Source organism: Pezoporus occidentalis, unplaced genomic scaffold, assembly GCF_034315485.1.
Source record: "Pezoporus occidentalis ecotype Australia unplaced genomic scaffold, CSIRO_AGI_Poc_V1 ctg63, whole genome shotgun sequence".
In the NCBI taxonomy this organism is placed as follows: Eukaryota; Metazoa; Chordata; class Aves; order Psittaciformes; family Psittacidae; genus Pezoporus; species Pezoporus occidentalis.
Window position 1 is genome coordinate 237,553 of NW_026915977.1, and position 26,391 is coordinate 263,943.

The window sequence follows — 26,391 nt, forward strand, 5'->3', positions numbered from 1 at the left end:
GATGAAAAAATAAGTCTCCAACAGATAATATCTTCCTTTATTAAAGGGCAAATAAACTTGAACCAGGGAGTAGATGTTTTAAAGCAGTTAATGCAGAGGGGAAAGCGGGTTGTCATCCAACAGCTCACTAAAACATCCTCCCAAATACACATTTCAGGCTCTGCTCAAAGCACATAAAGAAATAGCAATTGGAGAGGTTTCGATTGAGGTTCTGGCTGGTGCTGAGGGAAAGGACTGAACAGATTCAGCTCTGAGAGCAACAGTGCAAGCTGCACTAAGAGAAGGTGGTGGCATCTCCCAGCAGAGCTCATCTTCCATTGAGCAACCGCCTCCAAACCAGCAGCATAGCCAGCTTTCCAGTTTGCTTCTGTGCCTGTGGGCACCTGCTGGTGTTCCCACCACTGGAGCAGGGCCAGAGAAGGGCACTGGAGCTGGTGCAGGGCCTGGAGCACAAGTGTGATGGGGAAGGGCTGAGGGAGCTGGGGGGTTCAGTGTGGAGAAGAGAAGGCTCAGGGGGGACCTGATGGCTCCCTACAAGTGCCTGAGAGGAGGATGGAGCCAGGAGGGGCTGGGCTCTGCTCCCAAGGAACAAGGGATGGGACAAGAGGAACCGGCCTCAAGCTGCCCCAGGGCAGGTTTAGATGGAGCTGAGGAACAATTCCTGCCCCAGAGGGTGCTCAGGCATTGGAACAGGCTGCCCAGGGCAGGGCTGCAGTCACCGTCCCTGCAAGTGTTCACACACAGTGGAGATGAGGCCTCAGTGCCACGGGGCAGTGGTGGCCTTGGCAGTGCTGGGAATGGTTGGACTGGGTGAGCTTAAAGGGCTTTCCCAACCTGGTTGATTCCATGATTCTATGATCCTATGATTTGAGGGTGGCTTCCACGCTGCTGATGGCACTGAAGCCAAGCTGGGTGCAGTGGAAGCTGCGGGTCCTCACAACCCACGAGGCTGCACTGGCAGCTGAAGAGCAGAAAACTCATTTCCTGCAAGCTGTCATGTGGGGAGAGGCATCCTCATTACACATAATGTGTATGAGAGCTCTCCAGCAGCAGACCTCAGCCTGTGAGAGCTCTGACGGAGGCAGAGCAGCACCAGCAGCGTGGGTGCTGTGGTCTCCTTGCAGCCCAGCACCCATTGGGTGCTGCCGGATGAGGCTCTGCTTTTCTTCAACAGCAGTAGGTTAAACCATGGTGACAAGTGGTGAGGTGGCTGATGCACATGGCTGCTGCCCCTGCAGCTGAAGGCAGCGACCCATGGCAACTGGGGTTTCACAGTGGTTTCTGATTGTAACTGGTGTCTGTAAGGGGACATCTGGTCCAGCAATAGGAGAATCCCTGTCCCCTCCACTGCACCTTCATTTGAAGGCAAAGATGTGGAAGAAAACATCCAGCCAACACCACCATTCCCAATGCAGCACTCCATAAGGATGCTCAGGTGAAGGAGGCATTCCCTTTGTACAAGGAGTCTCATGGAGAAGGCGAGGGGTGATGGGCACAAGTTACTGCTGGGCAGATTCCAAGGGGACACAAGAGGAAAACTCTTCACACTGAGAACAACCATTGGAATAGCCTCCGCAGGGAAGTGGTGATTCCCCAGCGTTGGACACTGTTAAGACTGGGCTGGACAGGGTGCTGGGACATCCAGTCTAGGCCATGCTTTGCCTGGAAAGGTTGGACCAGATGATCCTTGAGGTCCCTTCAACCTGGGATTGCAGGATTCTATGATTCCCAGGATTCCTGACTTGCGTGTGCTGCTTTGGGGAAGCACTGAGCGCAGAGCTCCAGCCCTTCCATGTAATTTGCCTTTGCTCAGATTTAACTCTTTCCTCCAGACCCTTCAGTCTCACGCTGTTCTTGGTCATGATGTCCCACCATCTGCCTCACCACGTCTACAACTTCGAGTCCATCTTTGGGGTGAAGGAAGCAAGATGATGCGCATCCCAGCAAGTGCCTGCTCAACACCCATCACTTCTTAGAATCATAGCATCTACTGGGTTGGAAAAGACCTCTAGGCTCATCCAGTCCAACCATTCCCAGCATTGCCAAGGCCACCACTAACCCATGGCACTGAAGGCCCCCTCTACACAGTGTGTGAACATTTGCAGGGATGGTGACTCCACCATCTCCTGCCTTACCTCTGGGTTATTGCCCTCTCCTCCTCCTCAGTGCTCCTCTACAAGGAGGAAAACTGCACACAGTAATGGGCAATAACTAAACCCAAACACACTGCAGCTGCAGAGACCTTCCTGCTCAGCCACACTGGAACATCACAGGCTCAGATGTCAGTTTAGATGCCATAATATCCACTCATCTGGAGGGGGACAACAGCATCTCACCCTCACACCCGGTTGGTCTCAAAGACAAAGCTTGTTTGCATTTGAAACTAAAACCCAAGGAGCTGCTTTCCTTTCGTCAAGGACCAGCTCTACTTGAGCTTAAAACCTAGGAGCTCCCTCTAGACCCACAGCAGCTTGACCTTGTACTTCCTCAAAGCTCAGCCCAAGGTAAGACCTGAGGTTGCCCAGAACATCCACTGAGCAAGGGGCAGTCAAGCCAGAACGTTACCAGCAAAGCACCTCGCAGTGAGCAAAGGCAAGAGCCATGAAGGAGCAGAAAGCAGCTTTATTGCGGTATAGACTCCATCTATGTTTGAAGTATTTCCCTTTAAAAGGCCTTCTCTCTCTCTAGTTCTTCAAAGGGTGCCTTGACCTCGCTGAATCTCTCATCAGGGCACATGCACTGCATCAAATGGAAGCAGAATCCGGCCAACATGCAACGTTTGCTCACACACAGCCCCATCCCCACAAATGCTCTCTGCAGCAGCAGAACCATAGGGATTAAAGTGTTTGCTTCCCCAGATATCATATGCTTTAGCTGGTAGAGCACCCTCCTTACTGCCCCAGAGACAGCAGACACTGGGCAGAAGCACTTGGGTAATAGGACAGGAAAGAAAGGGAATATGTCTTGGAGAACACATCAACCTTGATGGGTATCGATAAAACACACTCATAAAGCAAGTCTGGGGATTAAATTCCCTGTCCCTGAGCAATAGTAAACCAGAAACTGGTTTTCCTGTAAAACCATCCTCCTCCTTGGATCCCAGATATCCCTTCCACATTCCCCAAGGAATCATTTACCTCCTTCCACAGAGAACACATCCCTCAGGTCTGTCGGTACCAACTCTCCTCTCAAAGTGTTGTTGCATTTGGATGCAGCTCAGAGCAACTGGTTGAGCTCTCAGGACCAGTAACACATCTTGTCTCAGAGCTGGAGGATTTACGCATCAGAAGCTCGTCTGCTTCTCCCCAACTGCAGCAGTTTCCCTGCTACCAGATACCACTTCCCATAAGCACCTACCTTAGACCATCACATAAAGCATCTTATAAATACCCTTGTATTTACCTGTCTATATCTGTGAGTACTCTGAATTACAGAGAATGATTCATTATCACAGCCTGCCTTATCCCCCCCAAGTACATCCACATCCCCCCCCAAACCTGCTTGTCACCAGGGAACTCTGTGTGGAAAGGGAACAGGTCCCTGACCCAGCACCAGCAGCTCCTCACCACAAGATCATACACGTGTAGAAAGTAAGTGTGACAAATCCATCTACCCAATGAGAGGTCCATGTGTCCCTGGCCAAATTCCTGGAGCATATGGGTTTGCTTTCCTTTCTCTGTAATCACTACACAAGACACAGATTTACACACCAATATTAATGGAGACAAAGGAGAGAGGAAAATAGCAGTGATGGTGCCAGATGGAGGACAGGAGATTTCCGTGCTTTGCTCTTGGAAAGACAAGGTAGGATTGACAGATTTCAGCTTTCAGCAGGGAATTCCAAGGATTTGGACTACAAACTGCTTAAATAACATCACAAGAGCTCTGGGGAAGGAGATATGAGAAGATAATGGTGTTTGTAACCATTAACCTCATTGAATCTGCATCTGGCTGATCGGACAGGAGCTACAGGAAACCTGGAGAGGGGCTTGGGACAAGGGCCTGGAGGGCCAGGCCAAGGGGAATGGCTTGAACCTGCCAGAGGGGAGACTGAGATGAGCTCTTAGGCAGAAGCTCTTCCCTGGGAGGGTGCTGAGGCGCTGGCACAGGGTGCCCAGAGAAGCTGTGGCTGCCCCATCCCTGGCAGTGTTCAAGGCCAGGTTGGACACAGGGGCTTGGAGCAAGCTGCTCCAGTGGAAGGGGTCCCTGCCTGTGGCACAGGTTGGGAGTGGGTGAGCTTTAAGGTCCCATCCAACCCAAACCATTCCCTGATCCTATGGTTCTATGACTCCACAGATTCAGGTCCAACAGGATAAGCAGTAACTGTGTTTAGCTGCGTGATCTCGGTGCAGACACGATGCTGAGGAAGCCCTCAAGCTTAGCAAACACCACCAAAAGCCTGAACCCAGGCTGCAGACCGCAGCTGCAGCCCTCCTGAAAGCTGAAGCTGTGGTTCTACACCCTGCAGAACAAAGGCAGGCACTGTTCTTTGGAGGCAACCACCGATCTGGAGCAGTTTCCATCTGATTCAGGTGCTGCTATGAGTCTTTCTGGACTGAATTTCAATTAGAATCTCACGTCTCAGAGGCACATGAGAGCAGTTGATGTCTGGGCACTGATAGCTGTGCTCAATTAACATAAAGATGAGGCCTTCCTCAACACCTGCAGGAGGAAACCTGCCTGCAGAACAAGCTACGGAGGGAAGATAAATTCCTGGCCAGGGAGGTAGCTGTGAGGAGCAGAGGGAGGGTGGATGTGTCTATTTATACACAGCAGCTCCAGGGATGGGTTGCAGGTCCTGACACGCTGCTTGCTGTGGTTTCTGTAAGCAGTTGTCTCCTTCACATCCTCAGCTCCTACTCAGCTCCAACAGCCCCACGCTGGAGGTGTGTGCTCAGGGCTGAGAGTCTGCACTGGCCGTGATGCTGCACACAGCTCCCGGTGTGTCTTTAGCACCCAGCAGTGATGTCAAATTCCATGTAAATGTTTGGAGCTTCCCAGGAAAGATGAGGAGGGAAAGGGTCTGTGGGATTTACCTGTCGAGGGAGGGGATCCTGCCCCTCTGCTGTGCTCTGGGGAGACCCCCCCTGCAGTCCTGATCCAGCTCTGGGGCAGCAGCACAAGAGGGACGTGGAGCTGCTGGAGCGAGGCCAGAGGAGGCCATGGAGATGCTGCGAGGGCTGGAGCAGCTCTGCTCTGGAGCCAGGCTGAGAGAGCTGGGCTGGGGCAGCCTGGACAAGAGAAGGCTCCTCAAGGGGAGACCTGAGAGCAGCTCCAGTGCCTAAAGGGGCTGCAGGAAAGCTGGAGAGGGGCTTGGGACAAGGGCCTGTAGGGACAGGCCAAGAGGAATGGCTTGAACCTGCCAGAGGGGAGACTGAGATGAGCTCTTAGGCAGAAGCTCTTCCCTGGGAGGGTGCTGAGGCGCTGGCACAGGGTGCCCAGAGAAGCTGTGGCTGCCCCATCCCTGGCAGTGTTCAAGGCCAGGTTGGACACAGGGGCTTGGAGCAAGCTGCTCTAGTGGAAGGGGTCCCTGCCCGGGGCAGGGGTTGGAGCTGGAGGAGCTTTAAGGTCCCTTCCAACCCAACCCATGCTGTGATTCAATGAAGCAGATACACAAACAAGCTGTGACCCTACTCGAACACAACTCAGGAGGGCACATCAGCCTTCCAGAGCTCCGTGCCAGGGCTGCCAGAGCTGCTGAACCCATCATACACAGGGCAATGTGCAGCCCAGTCGCTGAGGTCCCATTTCTCACCCAGCAAAACATCTACAACCCTTTTAGTCCTATTCCTCTTTGACTTCCATAGTGAATAAACAGATTTATGAAGGGAGGAGCTTTAAGCTCCCTTCCAACCCAAGCCAGGCTGGGATTCAACGCTTTAGGAGCACTCTGATCTGTGATTTCTGGTCTCAGGGCAACCTCTGCATTTCCAAAGAGCACTCCGTGGGTCAGCATGCACATCGACACATACCACCATTTAACAGCCACCACTAAAGGTCTGAGAAGGAATGCAGCTCTTGGTGGCTTCAACTGAAACTAGAGGCACAAATCTTCCAAATGGGGGAAAAAGCACTTCTTGGCTTGGCCACCACCCAGTGCACCTTTATGAAGAGCAATCCTTGAGAGGGAGGGTGCAGGGTCCAACCGCTGCCGTGGCTGGTGCCTCTGTGCTGGAGCTGGGAGGGATGGAGCCGTGCAGCAGCAGCACTCTGATGACAAATGGAAGTGCAAGTTAACACGGGCACACATGCCAGAGGAAGGAGCCAACCACAATTACTGCCTGTTACCAGACAGGAAAGATCTTTCAGTTATTGTGGCTAGCACAGAAAACAGCTCAGCAACAAGCACCAGTGAGAGGAAACCACATGTGTCAAGCTCCTCTGCTAATCCACAGGGCAGGTCCTTGGCACCCATCTCCCAGAAGATGCTGGCAACACAGCTGGAAAAGGTACAGGGAAGGATATGGATGGCGTGAGGGTAGTGAATGGGCCTACAGGGATGCTGGAGAGGGACTTGTCATCAGGGACTGTAGTGATAGGACAAGGGGTGATGGGGTTAAGACTGAAACAGAGGAAGTTCAGGTTGGAGATAAGGCAGAAGCTCTTCCCTGTGAGGGTGCTGAGGTGCTGGCACAGGGTGCCCAGAGAAGCTGTGGCTGCCCCATCCCTGGCAGTGTTCAAGGCCAGGTTGGGCACAGGGGCTTGGAGCAAGCTGCTCTAGTGGAAGGTGTCCCTGCCCGTGGCAGGGGTTGGAGCTGGAGGAGCTTTGAGGTCCCTTCCAACCCAAACCACGCTGGGATTCTACGATCCTATGAGATTTTCAGTGAAGATTACAGGTTTAGCATCCATGGACAATTCTGAGTAAAAATAAAAAGCTTCCTTTTCCACACAAAACCTGGTTTCAAGTCCCCTGGACTTGAAGGGATTCTTTCATTTCTCCTCCTATTCCTCTGAGACACCGTCATTTTCAGTATTGGATAATTTGAGTCTGCAGCTTCCAGGTTTCTTCCAAATGTCAGCTTCTTGCTTTTGTAGCCAGGCTGATGACACTGGAGCTCATTTGCTTAATTACTGATTTCCAGAATGATCTCCCCATGAGAACATGAAACCCTTCAAATGAAATGCTTAAAGTGCAGAATCAGAGACCATCCACAATGACTGCTAATTCCACCTTTGACACGGTTTTGGGCCACGCTATTTCAATGCAATTTCCTCTAATTGACAGCATTTTACTTACATCATAGAATCCCAGCCTGGTTTGGGTTGGAAGGTTCCTTAAAGCTCATCCAGTTCCAACCCCTGCCATGGGCATGGACCCCTTCCACTAGAGCAGCTTGCTCCAAGCCCCCGTGTCCAACCTGGCCTTGAACACTGCCAGGGATGGGGCAGACACAGCTCTGGGCACCCTGTGCCAGCGCCTCAGCACCCTCACAGGGAACTTCTTCCTTATAATTGGGAAAGAACCAGCTCCTAAATACAAAACTGGACTCTGCAAGAGTCCAAGTACAATTATCCCAAGTTTTTCCTAATGGGATGCTGCTGCTCTTTGAGCAAGCTGCTCTAGTGGAAGCTGTCCCTGCCCATGGCAGGGGGTTGGAAGTGGATGAGCTTTAAGGTCCCTTCCAACCCAACCCATTCCATGATCCTATGATCCTGATGCTGCCACACATCCCAGAAGGGGTCTTCCCTTTCAGATCAGCAGCTTTGTTTCTATTTCTCCATCTTTCCTTCCCCCAGGCACTTGGCTATTGCTGACCACTGCAGCCAGGCACACAAATCCCTCCTCTGCCGGGTGCTCTGGTACCGTGGAGCACAGGGAGAATGCTTTGCACAGATGTTCCTTTCGCACGAAACAATAATTCATGCAAATCCCTGCTCCAAGCAAATTCCACAGGAGTGCATCTTATCGCGCGCCAAACAGAAAGCACAAATACATGAGAGAACTCTAAACCTCCATTGAAAGAATTTGCTCTTGTTACAGCTTGAATTTCCCCTTCTGCCTCCAAGGACTCAGCCAGGAAACTCCTCACTGACACTAAACACCAACACAAGCACTCATGGTAACACGAAGTGTAAACCCCAACTGCAATGTAAAGCAGAGCCTGTGTTAATGTACACCACACATAACACACGCCACGTTCACCCTGATACTTCCTTACACAGTTAGGGGCTGAATAAATCAAGGGTAAAATCCTGTCTGTGCCATTGGCCCCACCAGGCTCCAAATCCGAGCACCCAAATTCGCTGTATTTTGGGTATGTGCAGGCTGCAGAGGTTTGATACTATGGTGGCAACCCAGGGACCGCTCTACCACCTTTCCAAGCTTGTGAATTGAAACAGTAGGAGTGTGTAGAGCAAAGCACACAGTTCTCCTGCCTGAGTAAAGGTAAGATGACTTTGTAAGGGGTTTTTGATTGCAATGGGAAAGGTTGACTCATGTTTAGGAGTCTATATAGTGACTATGGTCAAGACTCTCCTTCCTACTTCAGGAGGAAGCAGAGAGCAGCAGCAACCATTGTACCACCACGATGCCGCTCCAGAGGACAACAACCAAGGCAGAATTGACCCAGCAAGGCAAGAATAAAGATATTCAAGCACCATAAAACCTACTTATAAACACTTTTAACTCAGCACCCATTCGTGTTTCTATTCCAAGTTTATCCAATGCTTTTGTGCTTGTAACATCAGGGATTTTCCTCCATTTCATTAATCAAGGACGGAGCTCTCTCTTGCCACATTTGGAGATGGACCAGCTTTCCACAGAAGCTCAACACGATGAAAATAAACTAACAAAATGTATTTTTAGGTGGGATGGCAAGTTAGAACCTGAATTCCAACCCAACCACTACGCTTCAGCAGAACAAGAAAATCCCTGTGCTGAGTGCTCTCAAATAAGAGCCATTCCCCTTCCAACAGAGCCCTTATTATCCTTTGGGGCAGGAAGTCAGAGTTTTTCCACTTAGTTACGTTCCAGGTAGCTCTTAAATAAGATTTCCCTTCCCTCTGTGTTTAAAGGGACACTTGGACACAAGTTAATGCCTTGGCCCTGTGCTGCCATCACTGTGTACTGAGCCTTAAAATAGAGCCACTGCTGCCCAGCCACCGGCCAGGGAGATGTTATTTCAAGGAGAGGACCGATGCCAAGATGCCAAATGAACACCACTTCTTCCTACCTTAATTATCATCAGTAAATCATCCACCTTCATTGGGAGCCCATAAAGGTTCTTCCAGCGGTGCCCCCTGCAAATAAACAGAGAGAAAAAGGCTTTTCAACCCAAAGAGTCCAAACGGAGCACCATCTGCTGCCGGCAAGGTCACGCTGCTTCCTTTTACCTGCATGCAAATGCAGCTTTCCATTATGGCTCAGGCTAGAGACACACTTGAAAACACGAATATAACTGTGAAATACAGAAGGTGTGAGACTGTGGAGGCTTCCTGGGTTAAAAGTGCTTTTGGGCAGAGGCAGAAGCAGTTACAAATGAGGAGGCTGACATTCGCAGCTTCACTTGCCCCGTGCACTGCTTCATGGGGTGAAGTCAAGCCAAGGAGCGCCTACAGCTAGAAGAACTGATGATATTTATCACAGTGAAGGCACTCTGGTCTCCTATGAGTGTGTTATTAACCCAGAAACAAGCAGATGGAACAAAAGAAAAGCAGGTTTGTGGACGTACATTTATTCCCACCCTTCTGGAAGGTGCCAGAGAGCTGCATGTTGGTCGCTAGGATTTCTTATGGCCATGGACCACTGAGGCAACCACTAGCACTTCCCCAAGCCCAAACCCCTCTGGATACAGCCTTTGGCTGTAGGATCAAGTGCAGTCCTAAAGAGAACAGGCTGAAGCTTGTCCCTGTGGTTCAGGTGACCCATAGTGATGTCTGTGATGTCCTCACAGCTCTGCACAAACCAGAAGCTCCTGGACTTGGATCCCTTGCTCCATCAGCAAAGCCGGGGCTCATGGATAACTCATGGCTGTGTCTGGTTGATCCTAGCACAAACCAAGTCTCTCCCACCCTCTGCATCTCTGTTTTCCCTCCCAGCTCTCTTTTACCTACACCAGCTTCAAGGCTGCAGCGGGCTCCTTGCAGCACTTTGCAGAACCAACCCCTCCTTTCACTAATCCCATCTGGGCTCATGCTATAAAGTACAAAAGTAGAGACCTGAGGCACTTGTAGATTCAGGGGTGAATAAATTCCACCAAATTAATATCTTTTTCCCTACGGAAGGCTTTCCTCCCCAGCCGTGGGCAGGATGTGACCCAGCCATCTGCTCTATCAGTGCCAAGTAGCTGCGGAGCTCAGACATAATCCCTGGGTGATCTCCTCGCTGCTTTTCATCCTACTCAAGTGTGGACTCGAGCCCTCGTTCAATTAGACAAGCCTCAGCACTTCAATCACATGGGCACAAAAGGCTGAGTTTCACCTCCACAGAGAAGCAAAAAGCTGATTTAGTTGAGTGTGATAGAACCAGGAGCTTCAAAGCAGCAAGACCCGGGGATCACATCTGCTCTGAAGGCTGCAGAATAGCTGCTTAACCCCAGCAGAGCACGAGCATCAGCCACTGCCATTTGAAGGGGAGTTGAGAGAGATAAAAGACACTGGATGTAGCGGGGAGGAGGAGAGTGGGTGACTTCCCTGTTGGCTTCTGCTTTCTCTTGTCTCTGGTCCAAAGCAAAGGACCCACACATGTGCCAAACTCCCTGGTCCCTCCATACCACTTGTGTTTTCTTCCTTAAGATTCAGTGCTTCCTAACACCTCCCAGTGATGCTGCTGTCCTGGGACAGAGGGGTTTGGAGGCTGCTGTATGCAATCCAGCCTTCAGCCCATCCTCTCTTTCCTGTGCAATGGCCTTCCATCCTTCAGTTAGCTCCATGCATTTAAAACAAATGGGTAGAGATAGGGAATTTGGCCCAGGCAACTGTGCTGTCAGTACTTACATGGTTAATCTACTCAAGGCCAGGTTGGACAGGGCTTGGAGCAAGCTGCTCTAGTCGAAGATTCCCCTGCCTGTGGCAGAGGGCTACAACTGGATGAGCTTTAAGGTCCCTTCAACCCAAACCAATCTATGACTCTATATGACTCCCTTCCCTGTTGTACTTAGCACTACCCGAGTTGAAAGGGAATCAGAGTGAAGCTGTATGGTCAGAAAGCTTGGGGCAGGACACATGCAGTGTATGCTCACAGCTCCTTGCAAGGCAAGGACAACATCTCACTGAAGGGAAAACACACTGGGAGGCAAGGAATAAAAGCACCTGCAAAGGCAGAATGAAAACTAAAGAGCTTATAAAAGCTTCTGAAAGTCAATGTGACACGTTTGAATGGGTTTGGAGCAGGCTGTGTCTTCAGCTGGCTGTAAAAACAGATCAGCAACAGAAGAGGAGAGCAATTCACGACGCATGACTTGCAGTGACTCATAAACCTCGTTCCTCTGACAGGTAAGGAGCAGTACGTGAGAACAAGAGACATCTGAGGTTACACATGCTAACAGGAACATCTTGCACCCACATCTGTTCTTAGGAACTAGTCACACAGTTTGCACATGGAGCAAGTGGGATTGCCAGAGAGCAAATGTATGGCACAGCTGAAGGGAGGTGGCGTGTCCAACATTGGGCTTACCCAGCCCCAGCCACACACCAGCCTTTCCACTGATCTGCTTTGCCCTGAGCCCACTAAGCCCCAGTGTGCCAGCAATGGAAACCTCTCATAGAATCATGGAATGGTTTGGCTTGGAAAGGACCTTAAGATCATCCAGTTCCAACCCCCCTGCCATGGGCAGGGATGCCTCACCCTGGACCATGTCACCCAAGGCTCTGTCCAACCTGGCCTTGAACACTGCCAGGGATGGAGCATTCACAGCTTCCCTGGGCAACCCATTCCAGTGCCTCACCATCCTTACAGTAAAGAACTTCTTCCTTATATCCAATCTAAACTTCCCCTGTTTAAGTGTTAACCCATCACCCCTTGTTCTATCACTGCAGTCCCTGATGAAGAGCCCCTCTCCAGCATCCTTACCAGATAATCCTCCAAAACCATGGTACCCTGAGGATGCAGGGCAGGCAGCTGGCTGTGGAAGCCCTGGATGCAGCTCACCAGCCCTGGGAACAGCATCACTATGACTTGGAATTATTATATGATGTGTTAGTTATATACATTTGCTTGAAAGGAATTTAACCAGGTAAACGTCTATGCTGTTGTAGCACATCAACAGTAAGGAAGGCTGGCAAGAGAATCACAACCAACTGGGTTGAAAAGACCTTTAAGTCCAACCTGTATCCCAAGGCCACCACTAACCCATGGCACTGAGGCCTCGTCTCCACGCTGTGTGAACGCTTGCAGGGAGGGTGACTGCAGCCCTGCCCTGGGCAGCCTGTTCCAATGCCTGAGCACCCTCTGGCTCATGGAAGGGCTGTGGATGATGCCTACCTACACTTTCCCACAGCATTCTCCTGGAGGAACTGGCTGCTCATGGCCTGGATGGGTGTACTCTTTGCTGGAGGTGTCTGAAAGATGCATGGATGTGGTGCTTCAGGACATGGGTTAGTGGTGGCCTTGGCAGTGCTTAGGAACAGTTGGACTTGATGAGGTCTTTTCCAACCTAAATGATTCCATGAGCCTATGATTTCTGTGCTGGATCACTCTGCTCACCATGGAACAACTTCATGCACAGCACCATTTCTTTGATGAAACCAAGGACCACAAGCTCACAACCTCAGAGGTCTCTTTTGGAATAACCCCACTGAGAAAGTGCTCTGGAAATGGCTGCACTAGCTGGGATCAGACAACAACAGCAGGATTGCTAAGCAAAACCAGGAATGGTAGAAAACATTACATACAAAGACGTCGAGGATTTGGGGTCAGCAAAGGTGGCCTCCATCTCTTGTTGGAATAATGAAACTAAAAGGCATTAGTTGGCGAGACAGCCCCAAATCCTGCTGCCGGCATAATCCACCTGGAAGCCAAGTGCATCCAGGCAAATTAAACCCGCCTTTAATCCATGCAAATCTCAGCACTGCAATCTTTCATTCTCTTACCTCCTGCCACGAGTTTCATCCTGCCCTGTACCCCAACGTGCTGCCAGAGGAAACAATGCACAGCTCCATGTTTAGTAACGCGGAGAAGGAATTCTGGAGCTGGTGGACACTGCGTCATGCTTGCATGGTTGGGTTGAGACCAAACCCTGTTCCACCTGTGCTTGCTTTAATCATAGGTATTCACACACATAAATGAGGGCAATTTGTGCATAAATTAGGCAGCATCATTATGCTAATTGGGATGGGCTGATAGCACTGAGAGTGTTTGCAAGCTGCCACAATCCTCTGGGACAGCGCAAGCGAGCTGCTGCATCCGAAGTGATGCTGAGATGCTACCAGCATCCCTCTGCAGCAGGCAGAACCCAAGGCAAGGCTAAGTAATAGAAGAGAAGGGGTGAGGAGACCTGGTGGGGTTTGCTTCATCTGGGTCCTTTGTTAAGCTATGATGCTGCCCTTGAAAAATAACTATTTCTTAAAGAGCACATCCAAACCTTCCTTGTGATGCATGAGACCGGGTGACTGATAGATGGGGGCAGAGAGAGGCTCCTAGAAACACCACCACAGTGCAAACACCAAGGTGCATGGGAGAAAAATAAAGAGCAGCAGACTCAAATCCCTTGCACTTTGCTTTATCAAATCTAATGTGAAGAAGCAAGTCATCACAAAGAATAGAACCACTGCACTATACCCCTTCCAATCCCCACCTGAATGCAACAGAGGCTGGGATGCTCACTGGGATTGGGGACAGAGTATCCTTGGTGATCCCTGTCCTAAAAGGAAAAACACCCAAGTAAATCTTACTGATTGAATGAACAAGGATAACAGAGGAACTGCAAAGTGACAGCTTCTGCTCTTTGAGATTCAGTTCAGTAGCCAAACACAAGCAGGTCTATCTGGTGTAGGTAATCATCATAGAATCATAGAACCCTAGAATGGTTTGTGTTGGAAGGGAGCTTAAAGCTCACCCAGCTCCAACCCCTGCCACGGGCAGGGACCCCTTCCACTAGAGCAGCTTGCTCCAAGCCCCTGTGTCCAACCTGGCCTTGAACACTGCCAGGGATGGGGCAGCCACAGCTTCTCTGGGCACCCTGTGCCAGCGCCTCAGCACCCTCCAGGGAAGAGCTTCTGCCTAAGAGCTCATCTCAGTCTCCCCTCGGGCAGGTTCAAGCCATTCCCCTTGGCCTGTCCCTACAGGCCCTTGTCCCAAGCCCCTCTCCAGCTTTCCTGCAGCCCCTTTAGGCACTGGAGCTGCTCTCAGGTCTCCCCTTGAGGAGCCTTCTCTTGTCCAGGCTGCCCCAGCCCAGCTCTCTCAGCCCGGCTCCAGAGCAGAGCTGCTCCAGCCCTCATAGCAGCTCCATGGCCTAAGATCTCATCTCAAAGTCAGATCAGCAAAGCCATATAAAAGAGCAAGAACACTGAGGTGAAAGGCTTTAAAACCTTCCATGTGGGAGGGGTTGGAATTCCAGCACCATTACTCTCTGACAACTGATTATTTTTCCTTCATGCTGCACTGAACATACTGTATTTGCTCTCACCTGTGGCACAGTGAACGTTACCATATGGTTTGCCCAAAGTTGATTCATTTTACAGCTTTTAGTACTAGGTTAGTGCTTGGGGCTCCTCTGCTCCATGTTTTCTAGCCAGGCAAAGTGCCAGCACGTCTGTCAGAGGGAAAACTCCTGCCTGGATAAGGGAAAATAAACCAAGCGTGAATTCCCTCGGAAGGGAGACAGCTCAAGTCCTGCAGGTCGGATTTCTCGCCATAACGATCCCATCTGGCAGCTGAACTAGTGACCACTTTGGTAGGGAAATGGCAAGACTCCAGGAGCATCCTCTGGTACCCATGAGGAGGAGGAGGGAGGTGAACTGCAACACCAGAAATACCTTTAGCCCCTGGAGGTGGAGCTGAGCATCACCACAACTCTGTCCTCCTTAAGAAGTAATATGGGTCCTGGCATGGGCCAGCATCAGTACCTTAGCACCCAGTAATTCCCAAGCCCCTCTGAACCCCAAATACCTCATCACAGCAGCAGCTTTAAAACCTCTTCTCTCCACCCTTTGGTGACAATTAAAGGCTGTCACCAGCAGCTCGCTTTTGGGCTGCAACTAAAGCCAAAGCTATGGGAAAAGGCTTTGTCCAAAGACTTTCCACACCAAATCAGTTGAGAAAGGAAAGGCCAAAACACGAGCTGGCAGCACCACCGGTGTGAACAGTTCCTCCTGCTGAGGAAGGGAACACAGCAAGATCTAAACCCCGCATTCAATAAAGTTATTCTTCACTGGTTTATTCCCCTTTACGGCCCAAGATCAATCTGGGTTTGTTTCCACCACAAACAGTGTCTGTGATTGCTTGTGAGGGGAGCCCGACGCGGGGACCCAGCGTGCGAGGCTGCCAGCTCGGAGTGAAGGGCACAAAGGCACTGCCTCGCCGCAGCAATTCCTGTAATTCAAGCCTGGCAAACAATTCCCAGCCGGAAAACGGGACAGCATCCAATCGTTATCTGCTTTCTCGTAAAGAAGGAATTTAAAGCATCCACCCTATTGACTCTACCTGACTGTTTGCTGGGCTGGAGGTACCACCACAGGCACGACAGCAGCCAACGCCAGGGGTTCCTGCAGTGCTGCCTGTTGATGGCTCTTGCATCCAGCAAACAAGAGCTAAAGGAGAGATCATGAGTGAAGAAAGGCCCTGGCTGCTTCACAACAACTGAACAAGCTGGGGAGGTTCAGAAGGTGAAGTGGTCCTGGGCTTCTGACCAAGGCAACTGAGTTCATGGTTGGACTCAGTGATATTAAAGGGATTCCCAAACCTGAATCACAGAATCCCAGCATGGTTGGGCTGAAGGGACCTTAAAGCTCATCCAGTTCCAACCCCTGCCACGGGCAGGGACACCTTCCACTAGAGCAGCTTGCTCCAAGCCCCTGTGTCCAACCTGGCCTTGAACACTACCAGGGATGGGGCAGCCACAGCTGCTCTGGGCAATGTGTTCCAGTGCCAGCACCCTCACTTATACCCATACAGTCCCATATTTGACTAACAAATCATCACTGGTGAACGCCTCTTGCATAGAGTTGTGCATCCACAGGCTTCCCAAGACATGGCTCTTGGGGTCAGTGCCCACCTCTGCACGACTGGGTTATCTTCCCCAGCTATATCACTTCAATTCATAAAGGATATCTCTTTCCAAACATCTTTGCCCTATCTCTTTGCATCCAGGCCAGGCTGGACACAGGGGCTTGGAGCAAGATGCTCTAGTGGAAGGTGTCCCTGCCCATGGCACAGGGCTGGAACTGGATGAGCTTTAAGCTCCATTCCAACATGAACCATTCCATGATTTTCCAGCATTCTTAAGAAACCATGAGACTTGCATTTTGGCAGCAACCTGGAGAGCATTGCTGGGTGCCCATCCAGGGGAGCAGAGCCAGAAGGTAGCTCAGAAAACACAAGGGAATGATCCCTACGTGCACACGCGATACAGCGAGGGAAGGAAAGCAGCCAAGGGAAACAGCCTGGTTACACGCAGCGTGTTTTCCTTATGGATTTGGTTCCCCCTCCTCCTTCAGGATGTGTCAGTGGGGTTTGGAGGGTTGAACTCCTCTGGTTTATCTCTGGGTGTGTTGGTGCTGCTGGTTCTTATCAGCTTTGTCACAGTGAGAGGAAGTGCTCAAACAAAACCCTTTCACCTGAGCTTGAGTCCATGTGTTCAGCCAGGGTTTGGCTGTCTGCATGGGGTGGAACAGGGCTACAGGTGATGCAGATACAGGAAAACTGGCTATCTGGGGGGGTGGTTAATGAATTATTGGGAGGGATGAAATCCTAGGTTGGGTTAGAAAGGATGAATGGAGGTTAGAAACAGTGGTGGGGACGTATGGAAGTACCAAAATTAAGGTGACTGCGTATTAGGATCACAGAAGCATTTATGCTGTGTCCAGCTCTGGGGCAGCAGCACAAGAGGGACGTGGAGCTGTTGGAGCGAGGCCAGAGGAGGCCATGGAGATGCTGCGAGGGCTGGAGCAGCTCTGCTCTGGAGCCAGGCTGAGAGAGCTGGGCTGGGGCAGCCTGGACAAGAGAAGGCTCCTCAAGGGGAGACCTGAGAGCAGCTCCAGTGCCTAAAGGGGCTGCAGGAAAGCTGGAGAGGGGCTTGGGACAAGGGTCTGTAGGGCCAGGCCAAGGGGAATGGCTTGAACCTGCCCGAGGGGAGACTGAGATGAGCTCTTAGGCAGAAGCTCTTCCCTGGGAGGGTGCTGAGGCGCTGGCCCAGGGTGCCCAGAGAAGCTGTGGCTGCCCCATCCCTGGCAGTGTTCGAGGCCAGGTTGGACACAGGGGCTTGGAGCAAGCTGCTCCAGTGGAAGGGGTCCCTGCCCGTGGCAGGGGCTGGAACCGGATGAGCTTTAAGCTCCCTTTCTACCCAACCCATGCTGTGATTCAATGAAGCAGATACATAAACAAGCTGTGACCCTACTCGAACACAACTCAGGAGGGCACATCAGCCTTCCAGAGCTCCGTGCCAGGGCTGCCAGAGCTGTTGAACCCATCATACACAGGGCAATGTGCAGCCCAGTCGCTGAGGTCTCATTTCTCACCCAGCAAAACATCTACAACCCTTTTAGTCCTATTCCTCTTTGACTTCCATAGTGAATAAACAGATTTATGAAGGGAGGAGGAAAGCCCATTTGCAGGATTCAGTTGTCCTGTGGGTTTGTTAGGAGCAGGTTGGAAGGGGAATGGGGACACAGAACCCTCGAATCCCAGGATGGAAGGGACCTCAAGGATCATCTGGTCCAACCTTTCCAGGCAAAGCATGACTCAGACTGGATGGCCCAGCACCCTGTCCAGCCCAATCTTAACAGTGCCCGATACTGGGGAGTCACCACTTCCCAAGGGGAGATTATTCCAGTGGCTGCTTGTTCCCGTTGGGAAACATGTTCCCCTTGTGTCCAGTTGGAATCTCCCCAGCAGTAACTTGTGCCCATCACCCCTTGTCTGACACATGGGACTCATGAAGGAGTCTCCATCTTCTTTGTAGTCATCCCTTAACTACTGGAACATGGTGACAAGGTCTCCCTGAGCCTTCTCTTCTCCAGGATGAAGAGTCCCAACTCTCTCAGCCTTTCCTCATACAGCTTCCCAATCCTTGGATCATCTCTGTGGCCCATTGTGGAGCGTTTCACCTCCAAGCTTTACTGCCAGGCTCTGATTTTGGGTTCACCATCCAAGTTTGTGAATAAACCCAAACAATTTTATATAGAATTTATATACAATTTATATAGAACCATCAACATTTATTTTCTTATATTCATTTATAACTGCCCTGAAACAACACCTCCCATGTAAGACAGCGGTTGCCCCAGCAGCAAGACCAGCAAGGCAAGGGATGGACCCTTTGCTTTCACTTCTAATGGGCTGCTCAGCACATCAACGAGTAATGTGGGCTCTGTTACAGCTTTTAGGCTGGATGGAATTCAGTGTTTTAACACAAACAGCCCCCAAACACCACTGAAGTCCATGGGGATCAGGAGAATTATAGCACCAATCTTCACATCCATCAGGTTTGATGCATTAAGCATCTCGTAAAGGGCGTCATTACATTACAAAGGGTCTACAGGGCAAACTTCTGGAGATGCAGGTGAGGAGGAACCCCCTTCCTGGTCCACACCACCCCAATGCCCCCAAACAGCCCAAGATCCAGGCCCTGATTTGCTTTCTGCAAGGGCCTGCGATGTTCCTGTGGGAGGGATGCAGCGGCTGCAGCACAGAACCTGCAGGACTCATCATGCCGGTAGCAGGATCCCTGTGATGCTGCTCGAGGAGTCCCACCATGGGAACTTGGTAACCTTGGGACATGTTGGAGATGGAAAACGGAGCCAAAAGTCACGGAGGGGACCTCTTCATGGATGGAAACCTTTGAACTGTGGAGCCAGATGTTGTGTGCAGCTGTGGGGCTTTGCTTCAAGCCATCAGGGACATCCCCGAGTCTTCAGGCTGCTGAACACAAGAGGGCTCAGCTCTCCTCAGGGGTTTCTGCTTGGTTTCATGAGTGGAGACCCTGCTCCAGCAGTAAAATAAGTCATTTGGTTCCCTGGAATTCCTCTCTGTACCACTGTAATCTTTGTTTAAAGTACAAAATGCTGCTTCAAAGGGCTGGGTTTGGGGCTTTTATGGAAAGCTACACATTTTCAGCTCAAATTTGCTCACCCAAGTGGAAGCAAACCTCCAACCAGGACTGCCTCCCCCCCAGACACCACGTTCCTGTCTTAGTGCCATGATTTATCTGCTGTGATTCATTAGCTTAGCTTTAAAGAAGCAAATAAAGGGAAGGTACAGAGTACTGAGATCCCCCCCAACATCCTCAGTATCAGTACTGCAAAGCCTGCACCGCGGTGCAGGCAGATTTGGAAGTCTCTAAACTATGAGTAGGGTGATTGGATTAACATCAGGTCCTGGACCACATACAGCTGCCAGCAGCCAGCACAGCTCTCAGCATCGCATCACCAGGCTGGGATGCCCTGTGGTCATCACCAGAAGGAGCCTGCTCCCCATGGAATGCCAACTTGGAGGCTCCTGTCCCATCCACCAGGCAAACCATGCAGGAAAGGTAGGAGGGAAGCACGAGGGTGACAGATTAAAAAGCTGATTTGCATAGAAGAGGGTTCTCTAGCAGGGCTAATTGTGGGGTTTATTTCACCCTAGACCATAGAACCATAAAGGGGTTTAGGTTGGAAGGGAGCTTAAAGCTCATCCAGCTCCAGCCCCTGCCATGGGCAGGGACACCTTCCACTAGAGCAGCTTGCTCCAAGCCCCTGTGTCCAACCTGGCCTTGAACACTGCCAGGGATGGGGCAGCCACAGCTTCTCTGGGCACCCTGGGCCAGTGTCCCCACCACAGATCATGCTCTTTGCTGCATTAGGCATGAAGGAAGTGAAACCCATCTCTACAGCTCATATGATGGTCAGGCACTCAGTGCCTGAGGTCATCTTCCAGCCTTGGCAGCAGGAGGCACAGGGGCAGGAGGAGGAGCGTGGCTTTGCCTCTCAGCCCGGCTGTAGACAAGGCAGTCTCACCACAGGGTCTTTATGGAGACCACTGAGCAGTGAAACTTAGCCTGGCTGCTGCAGGGTCCAGCATCAGAAGACCCTGTGTGTTGACGGGCCATAGGATCATAGAACCATAGAATAGCTAGGGTTGGAAAGGACCTTAAGATCATCCAGTTCCAACCCCCCTGCCACGGGCAGGGACACCTCACACTAAACCATGGCACCCAAGGCTCTGTCCAACCTGGCCCTGAACACTGCCAGGGATGGAGCATTCACAACCTCCCTGGGCAACCCATTCCAGTGCCTCACCACCCTAACAGGAAAGAACTTCCTCCTTATATCCCTTGTAGGGTCCAACCTACAAGGAGCATCACCTGCAACAGGCATTAATAGGGGAGGCTACAAAGAGACATCTACCCTAACTGTTGAGTACACAGCTGCTGCCCCCAAAATCATGGGCTCTTCACAGGTCTAAGGAAAACCAAAGAAATTCATCAACCACCTTCAAGGCCAAGGGGAATGGCTTGAACCTGCCAGAGGGGAGACTGAGATGAGCTCTTAGGCAGAAGCTCTTCCCTGGGAGGGTGCTGAGGCGCTGGCACAGGGTGCCCAGAGAAGCTGTGGCTGCCCCATCCCTGGCAGTGTTCAAGGCCAGGTTGGACACAGGGGCTTGGAGCAAGCTGCTCGAGTGGAAGGGGTCCCTGCCCGTGGCAGGGGTTGGAGCTGGAGGAGCTTTAAGCTCACTTCCAACCCAAACCACTGTGGGATCCTGTGATTCTATGATACCTGGAATTGCTCCTCCAGCTGCGTTGTGCAATAGGGAGTGTGATTCCACATGTGTGTTCTAAAAGCAGGAGAGAATTTTGGGTGTTGTGCTGGAAAATCAAAGCCCTCTTTGGGGGAACCTGCGGCCTGACGATCCAGTTGGACCAGCTCAGCATTCCCTGCAATTTAAATGTACTGTTCCAGAATTTTCATCATGCCAGTCTCCAGAACCTCAGTTTAACTCTTTAGGAGCAGGTTTCCAAGCCACCAGCGCTCTCCTGTTTAAATGCTACAGCCTTAGAGGAGACGAACAGCTCTGAATGTGTGCTCCTCACCTCCTTACTCCTCTAGAAAGCCTTTCTGGTTGCAGTGGGATTTGGAAGAACCCAGAATATTTCTGCATGCCTCAGGAAGGTCTTTTCGTCCCCACCTGCCTTCCTGGTGCTGTGTGGAAATGGGGATCTCTCTCTGAGCACACTTTTTACCCTTATTCAGCCCAGACGTCCCTCTGCATCTTTGAGGTCATTGTCTGAGACCTGTAATGTCTTGGCACTTGAATTCTGCTTTCTTGTCCTCAGGTGTTGCTGGCACTGATGGGCTCCAAAGCACAGCAGTTTTCTAACAGCTCCTCACAGGGAAGAGCTTCTGCCTAAGAGCTCATCTCAGTCTCCCCTCTGGCAGGTTCAAGGCATTCCCCTTGGCCTGACCCTACAGGCCCTTGTCCCAAGCCCCTCTCCAGCTTTCCTGCAGCCCCTTTAGGCACTGGAGCTGCTCTAAGGTCTCCCCTTCAGGAGCCTTCCCTTCTCCAGGCTGAACCAGCCCAGCTCTCTCAGCCTGTCACTTGCATCAGATCCCATTTAGAAAGCATTTATGGGATGGCAGCAACTCCCACATTGGGATTGTTTCCTTAACGCAAACGACTACTCCGGCACAAGGCAGAGCTCTGGGGTGCTTGAACCCATCCTGCCCTTCCCCACCTCTGCCTGACCCATCCCCTCTGACAGGGCACTGTTTTACTGCTGTACCCATTGCTGTACCTCTGACAGGCAAAAGTGACTCTGCAGAAACAACAGCACATGGTACCTCCATGCACCACCAGCGAGCTGGGCAGGCACGGCTCCAGCGCTGACACAGGGATGATTCTGCAGCTTGAACCCACGCGCTCACATAAAGGCATCGGTGATTGACAGGAGCCACTTCAATAGACTCAGAGAAAGGCAAGAGAACAAGGCTGCTGCTTCCCTCCCAGCAGCAGAAAGCAGCTCACACCGACCGTGAGCTCCTTTTGTGTTACCTCCCATTAAAAACCCACTGCTGTTTGCTCCAGGACTCAGAATGCCTGTGCAGGCAGCGGGGCTAAAACCCAACTGCATCCCGGCTACAACACAGGCTTCACGGGGTATGAATCCCATGAATCCCACGTGAAGGGACTTTCAAAGTAAAATGAAGGTAAGAACATCTCAACCCACAGCATTCCCAGACACAAAAGCTTCCTCTTGATGCTGTCAGAGGGCAAAGGAGAATTAAGCATCTATAAACGCACTAAGTGATACTAAGAGACATTGATGCCCTCCTTCCCTGTGAGGGTGCTGAGGCGCTGGTGCCCAGAGAAGCTGTGGCTGCCCCATCCCTGGCAGTGTTCAAGGCCAGGTTGGACACAGGCGCTTGGAGCAAGCTGCTCTAGTGGAAGGGGTCCCTGCCCGTGGAAGGGGTAGGAGCTGGGTGAGCTTTAAGGTCCCTTCCAACCCAAACCATTCCATGATTCAGGGATGCTGCACAGGGCACGTCCTCCCCACCCCGTTGGGTTCCCAGGCCTCGGTGGTGCATTCCATGGGGAAAGGCCCTGCTGCTCCCAGCCCTCCAGTTACCAGTAGCAACAGTGCCTAATCCAGCCCTGAGACAAAACCTCCGGGGCTCATTGATACCCACATCACGTGCTGAGCAGAGTCTGTGCACGGCCACAGTGACTGCAGGGGTTTCATTCAGTGGAACCTTGGGTTTAGAACACACTTGTGGTTGAAATAAGCATATTTAAAGCAGTGCGTACAAAGATGCGGTCTGAATGGATGAGGTGGGGGTCAGCCTCAGTGTAAAAGATGCACTAAAGCTTTCCCCTCCACTTATCCGTGAGGCAAAGCACATTTATTTCAGGGCTTGATTTCCATAGTTTTAGAGGAATCGCTGCTCCAGTGCTGATAATCCTGATTCGGGGAGAGAATTACAGGAAATAAAGATAATGTTGATGAGAAAAGGATGGAAATCAGTTGCTCTCCCCCACACTCAGGTCCCAGCACTGAAAAGGTGCCTCACTGACAAAATGATGCTGGTATCACATCACCTATTGGGTGTATGGACAGCAATGAATGTATAGATTGGAAGCAGAAAATAAACCCAATGTATTTTCTACTGAAGCTATAGAAAAGGAGAGTTCCAGACCCTGGGCTGAGGATCTGGGATGAGATTTTACCCAAATGCTACTTTTTTTGATGGCTTCTTCATCAAAATTTTAACTTTAACTCTAATTTGGCTGCTTCTAAGTTGAGTAAGCCAAGAATTAAGTGAAAGCAGCGAGGTTTCACCCCCTGCTTTTCACCTATCAATGCAATGGAGGTGGGATGGACCCAGGTGCACATGGGAAGACAAGGAAAAGCTTGTATGTGGTAGCTGCACAAATCCACACAGATTTGTGCCTGTTTCTCTCTGGGCACACAAAGCTGCTGGCACCAGGGGAGAAAGGGACCTGAGCATCTCCTAGGAGGTCAGGCAGAAGGGAGCCAGGCTTTCCACAGGACCACATGCCAGGAAGACACAAGAGGGACGTGGAGCTGTTGGAGTGAGGCCAGAGGAGGCCATGGAGATGCTGCGAGGGCTGGAGCAGCTCTGCTCTGGAGCCAGGCTGAGAGAGCTGGGCTGGGGCAGCCTGGACAAGAGAAGGCTCCTGAAGGGGAGACCTGAGAGCAGCTCCAGTGCCTAAAGGGGCTGCAGGAAAGCTGGAGAGGGGCTTGGGACAAGGGCCTGGAGGGACAGGCCAAGGGGAATGGCTTGAACCTGCCAGAGGGGAGACTGAGATGAGCTCTTAGGCAGAAGCTCTTCCCTGGGAGGGTGCTGAGGCGCTGGCCCAGGGTGCCCAGAGAAGCTGTGGCTGCCCCATCCCTGGCAGTGTTCAAGGCCAGGTTGGACACAGGGGCTTGGAGCAAGCTGCTCTAGTGGAAGGTGTCCCTGCCCGTGGCAGGGGTTGGAGCTGGAGGAGCTCTAAGGTCCAACCCAAACCATTCTATGACCGAAGAGCCACCCCAGCACCATGATGCTGAAAACATCCAAGGTACCAACCTAAAGTCCCCCATTTCCTGATATTCCCTTCATGCTACACCCTTGTGCGTGCACACAGCCTCCTCCCCGGCCAGCCTGGGGAGATGTTATTCTTCTTGCATTAAAAAAGAGAAGGAAAGGGTAAAAAAAAACCCCTTGATTATTTATGCCACTCTTTGAACAACACCAGCTATTGTCAGCGAGTGCTTTACAGCTCTGAATGTCACATTGAGAGTCTGGTCATGCCAGGAGGAAAGCCACATCCCAGCAGAAACTGCTTTATTCAAGGCACCCAGAGTCCAGCTCTGAGTAAAAGCTAAAAGGAAGCCGGTGGGTGTGACAGCCACAGTTTGTACAGTGATAGGAAAAGAGGCAGGGAACGGTGCTTGATCTGAGGTGTAAAGGTAGGAAAACCCCAAGCTGCATCGTGCAGAGCCAGGGGGTTTAGGGACAGAAAGCTTTGGCTCCGTATTGCTCTGGAGGAATTGCATGGAGGAGCAGAGCTGGAGCCATTCCCAGTGGGAAGCAGGGTGAGAGCAAGGAGGGAGCTTTGCTGTCGAGAAACCCAGGCTGGCTCAGCAGACAAGAAACCCATTTCCTGCCTGATTGCAACTGTGTGAAGGGAAACAGAGCCCAGCTCCATCCAGGCAGCAGCAAGAGGCTTGGGAGCACCCAAACCCCATCTAAAACCCTCGGTAAATAACACAAAAAGGTGAAAATAAAGCACGAAGCCCTTTTCCATGGTTACCAAACCAAACCGGATGGGTCACAATCTTCCTCTGTCACACCCCAAATGCCACGTTTCAGGTTACTTCCACCCCATGTACCTGCAAGGATTGTCTCTGAAGAGTGTTATTCCTATGGGCTCTGGTGACACTGAGCTCTCAGAGCCAGCCTTGCATCTGCAGAGCTTGGAAATGGACTGCCAAGAAAGCAAGTGTCACTTCCTTCCCCATCCCACCCCTCCATGTGCCTACCAGGAAGTCATAACCCCAGTGAAGTAATAGGGAGCACCCAGTGCAAAGGGAATGCAGCTCCCAGTAGCAGAGCCCATATCCCTGCGGTGCTCTGACCTCCAGGATCCATCCTTGCATCCAACTCAGGAAGCAGCTTTTCATCGCTGGGTACCAAAGCTCCTCCCAGGTTTGGCTTCTCCACCTCCTCTCCGTGCAGAACTAGCTTAAGCACTGAGGTTTGGGTGGTTTCATTAACCAATACATGGATATTTGCCCCGTATCTGGCATTGCTGCTCCACGCTTCTCCGACCACCATTGCACATCTCGTGGATCTGCTCACCATGAGCAAATATCCCCGCAGTAATCCCGGATTTCCGGCTTCAGCTTCCCTCTAAGCCCAGAATTCCAGCTTATTCCCCTCTGCCAGGGAACCTCAGGACACTGAGAGCCCAATTCACCCCGCAAATACCCATTGGAAGCTTTCCCCCTATAGGTGCCCAGACTCCACTACTCCTGCCCACACACCTTCCCCTAACATCCATAACAAAGGCAAAGGAAAGCTCTTTTTAATGTAAATACAATCCTATATCTTCAGCACTCCTGTTCCTGTTATCCTTGATATCCCAATGATCTTTTCCAGCAATCACACCATGCTGCTGCATCAATCCCTCGATGTATGCAAAACCTGATCCTTTTTCCACCCATTCTATGGATTACTTGTAGCCTGATACTCAACTGTATCCGAACTGGAATGCCATGGTGCCAAAAGACCTCCAAGCACATCAATCCTTCCTTAAACACCACAGAAAAGCCTTTAGACTTCAGAGGATGAGAAGGGCATCAGGAGCAGAGACAGCTTCAATAGATATAATGTGACCACCTCGAACAGAGTGATGTGCATGCAAGCATCACCTCCACAACTTTCTTCTTTGGAAGATACAGCCTTTTATTCCCTATTTTAAACAGCAGCAGCAGGGAAAGGGATTTTCCTGAGGCTGCCAAAACCCATCATGCTGTACCCATGAGGTACAACAGCTTCCCAAGCCATGGGATGGAGAGAGGAAGAGGAAGGCTTTCAACACCAGCTCTCTGCAGCACAGGGAGCATGTGGAGTGTGCTCAGGGAAGGGCAGGGAGGTACAAAGGACCTGAACCCCAGGTACCTTTGTAATTCCCTTTGCACCGAGCATCTCCTTTGATGTAGTGGGCTCACTCACCATGTAACAGCACGTGGTGGAAGGGAGCCTGGGCTGAGATCATTGATTCAGGCCACTCCTCAAAGGCAAGAGTTGCAGTGT

The 26,391-nt window shown here is 51.3% G+C and overlaps 1 protein-coding gene and 1 long non-coding RNA gene across 4 annotated transcripts in view; both read right to left on the reverse strand.

Annotated features, from left to right (window-relative positions):
• Positions 1-26,391, reverse strand: part of LOC134174840 (uncharacterized) — a 141,883-nt gene that overhangs the window by 77,574 nt on the left and 37,918 nt on the right. The gene's annotated exons all lie outside the window — the stretch shown is intronic.
• The window catches only part of PTPRA (protein tyrosine phosphatase receptor type A), a 112,438-nt gene that overhangs the window by 52,282 nt on the left and 33,765 nt on the right, over positions 1-26,391 (reverse strand). For 2 of the 3 annotated variants that reach the window (XM_062640103.1, XM_062640102.1), the window contains one exon: positions 9,174-9,240. The exons of the other annotated variant lie outside the window; for it this stretch is intronic. In XM_062640103.1, the coding sequence (XP_062496087.1) occupies positions 9,174-9,206 (33 nt within the window). In that variant the 5' untranslated portion in view covers positions 9,207-9,240. Of the gene's footprint in view, positions 1-9,173; positions 9,241-26,391 lie in introns of those variants that run through there. 3 annotated transcript variants of the gene reach the window in all.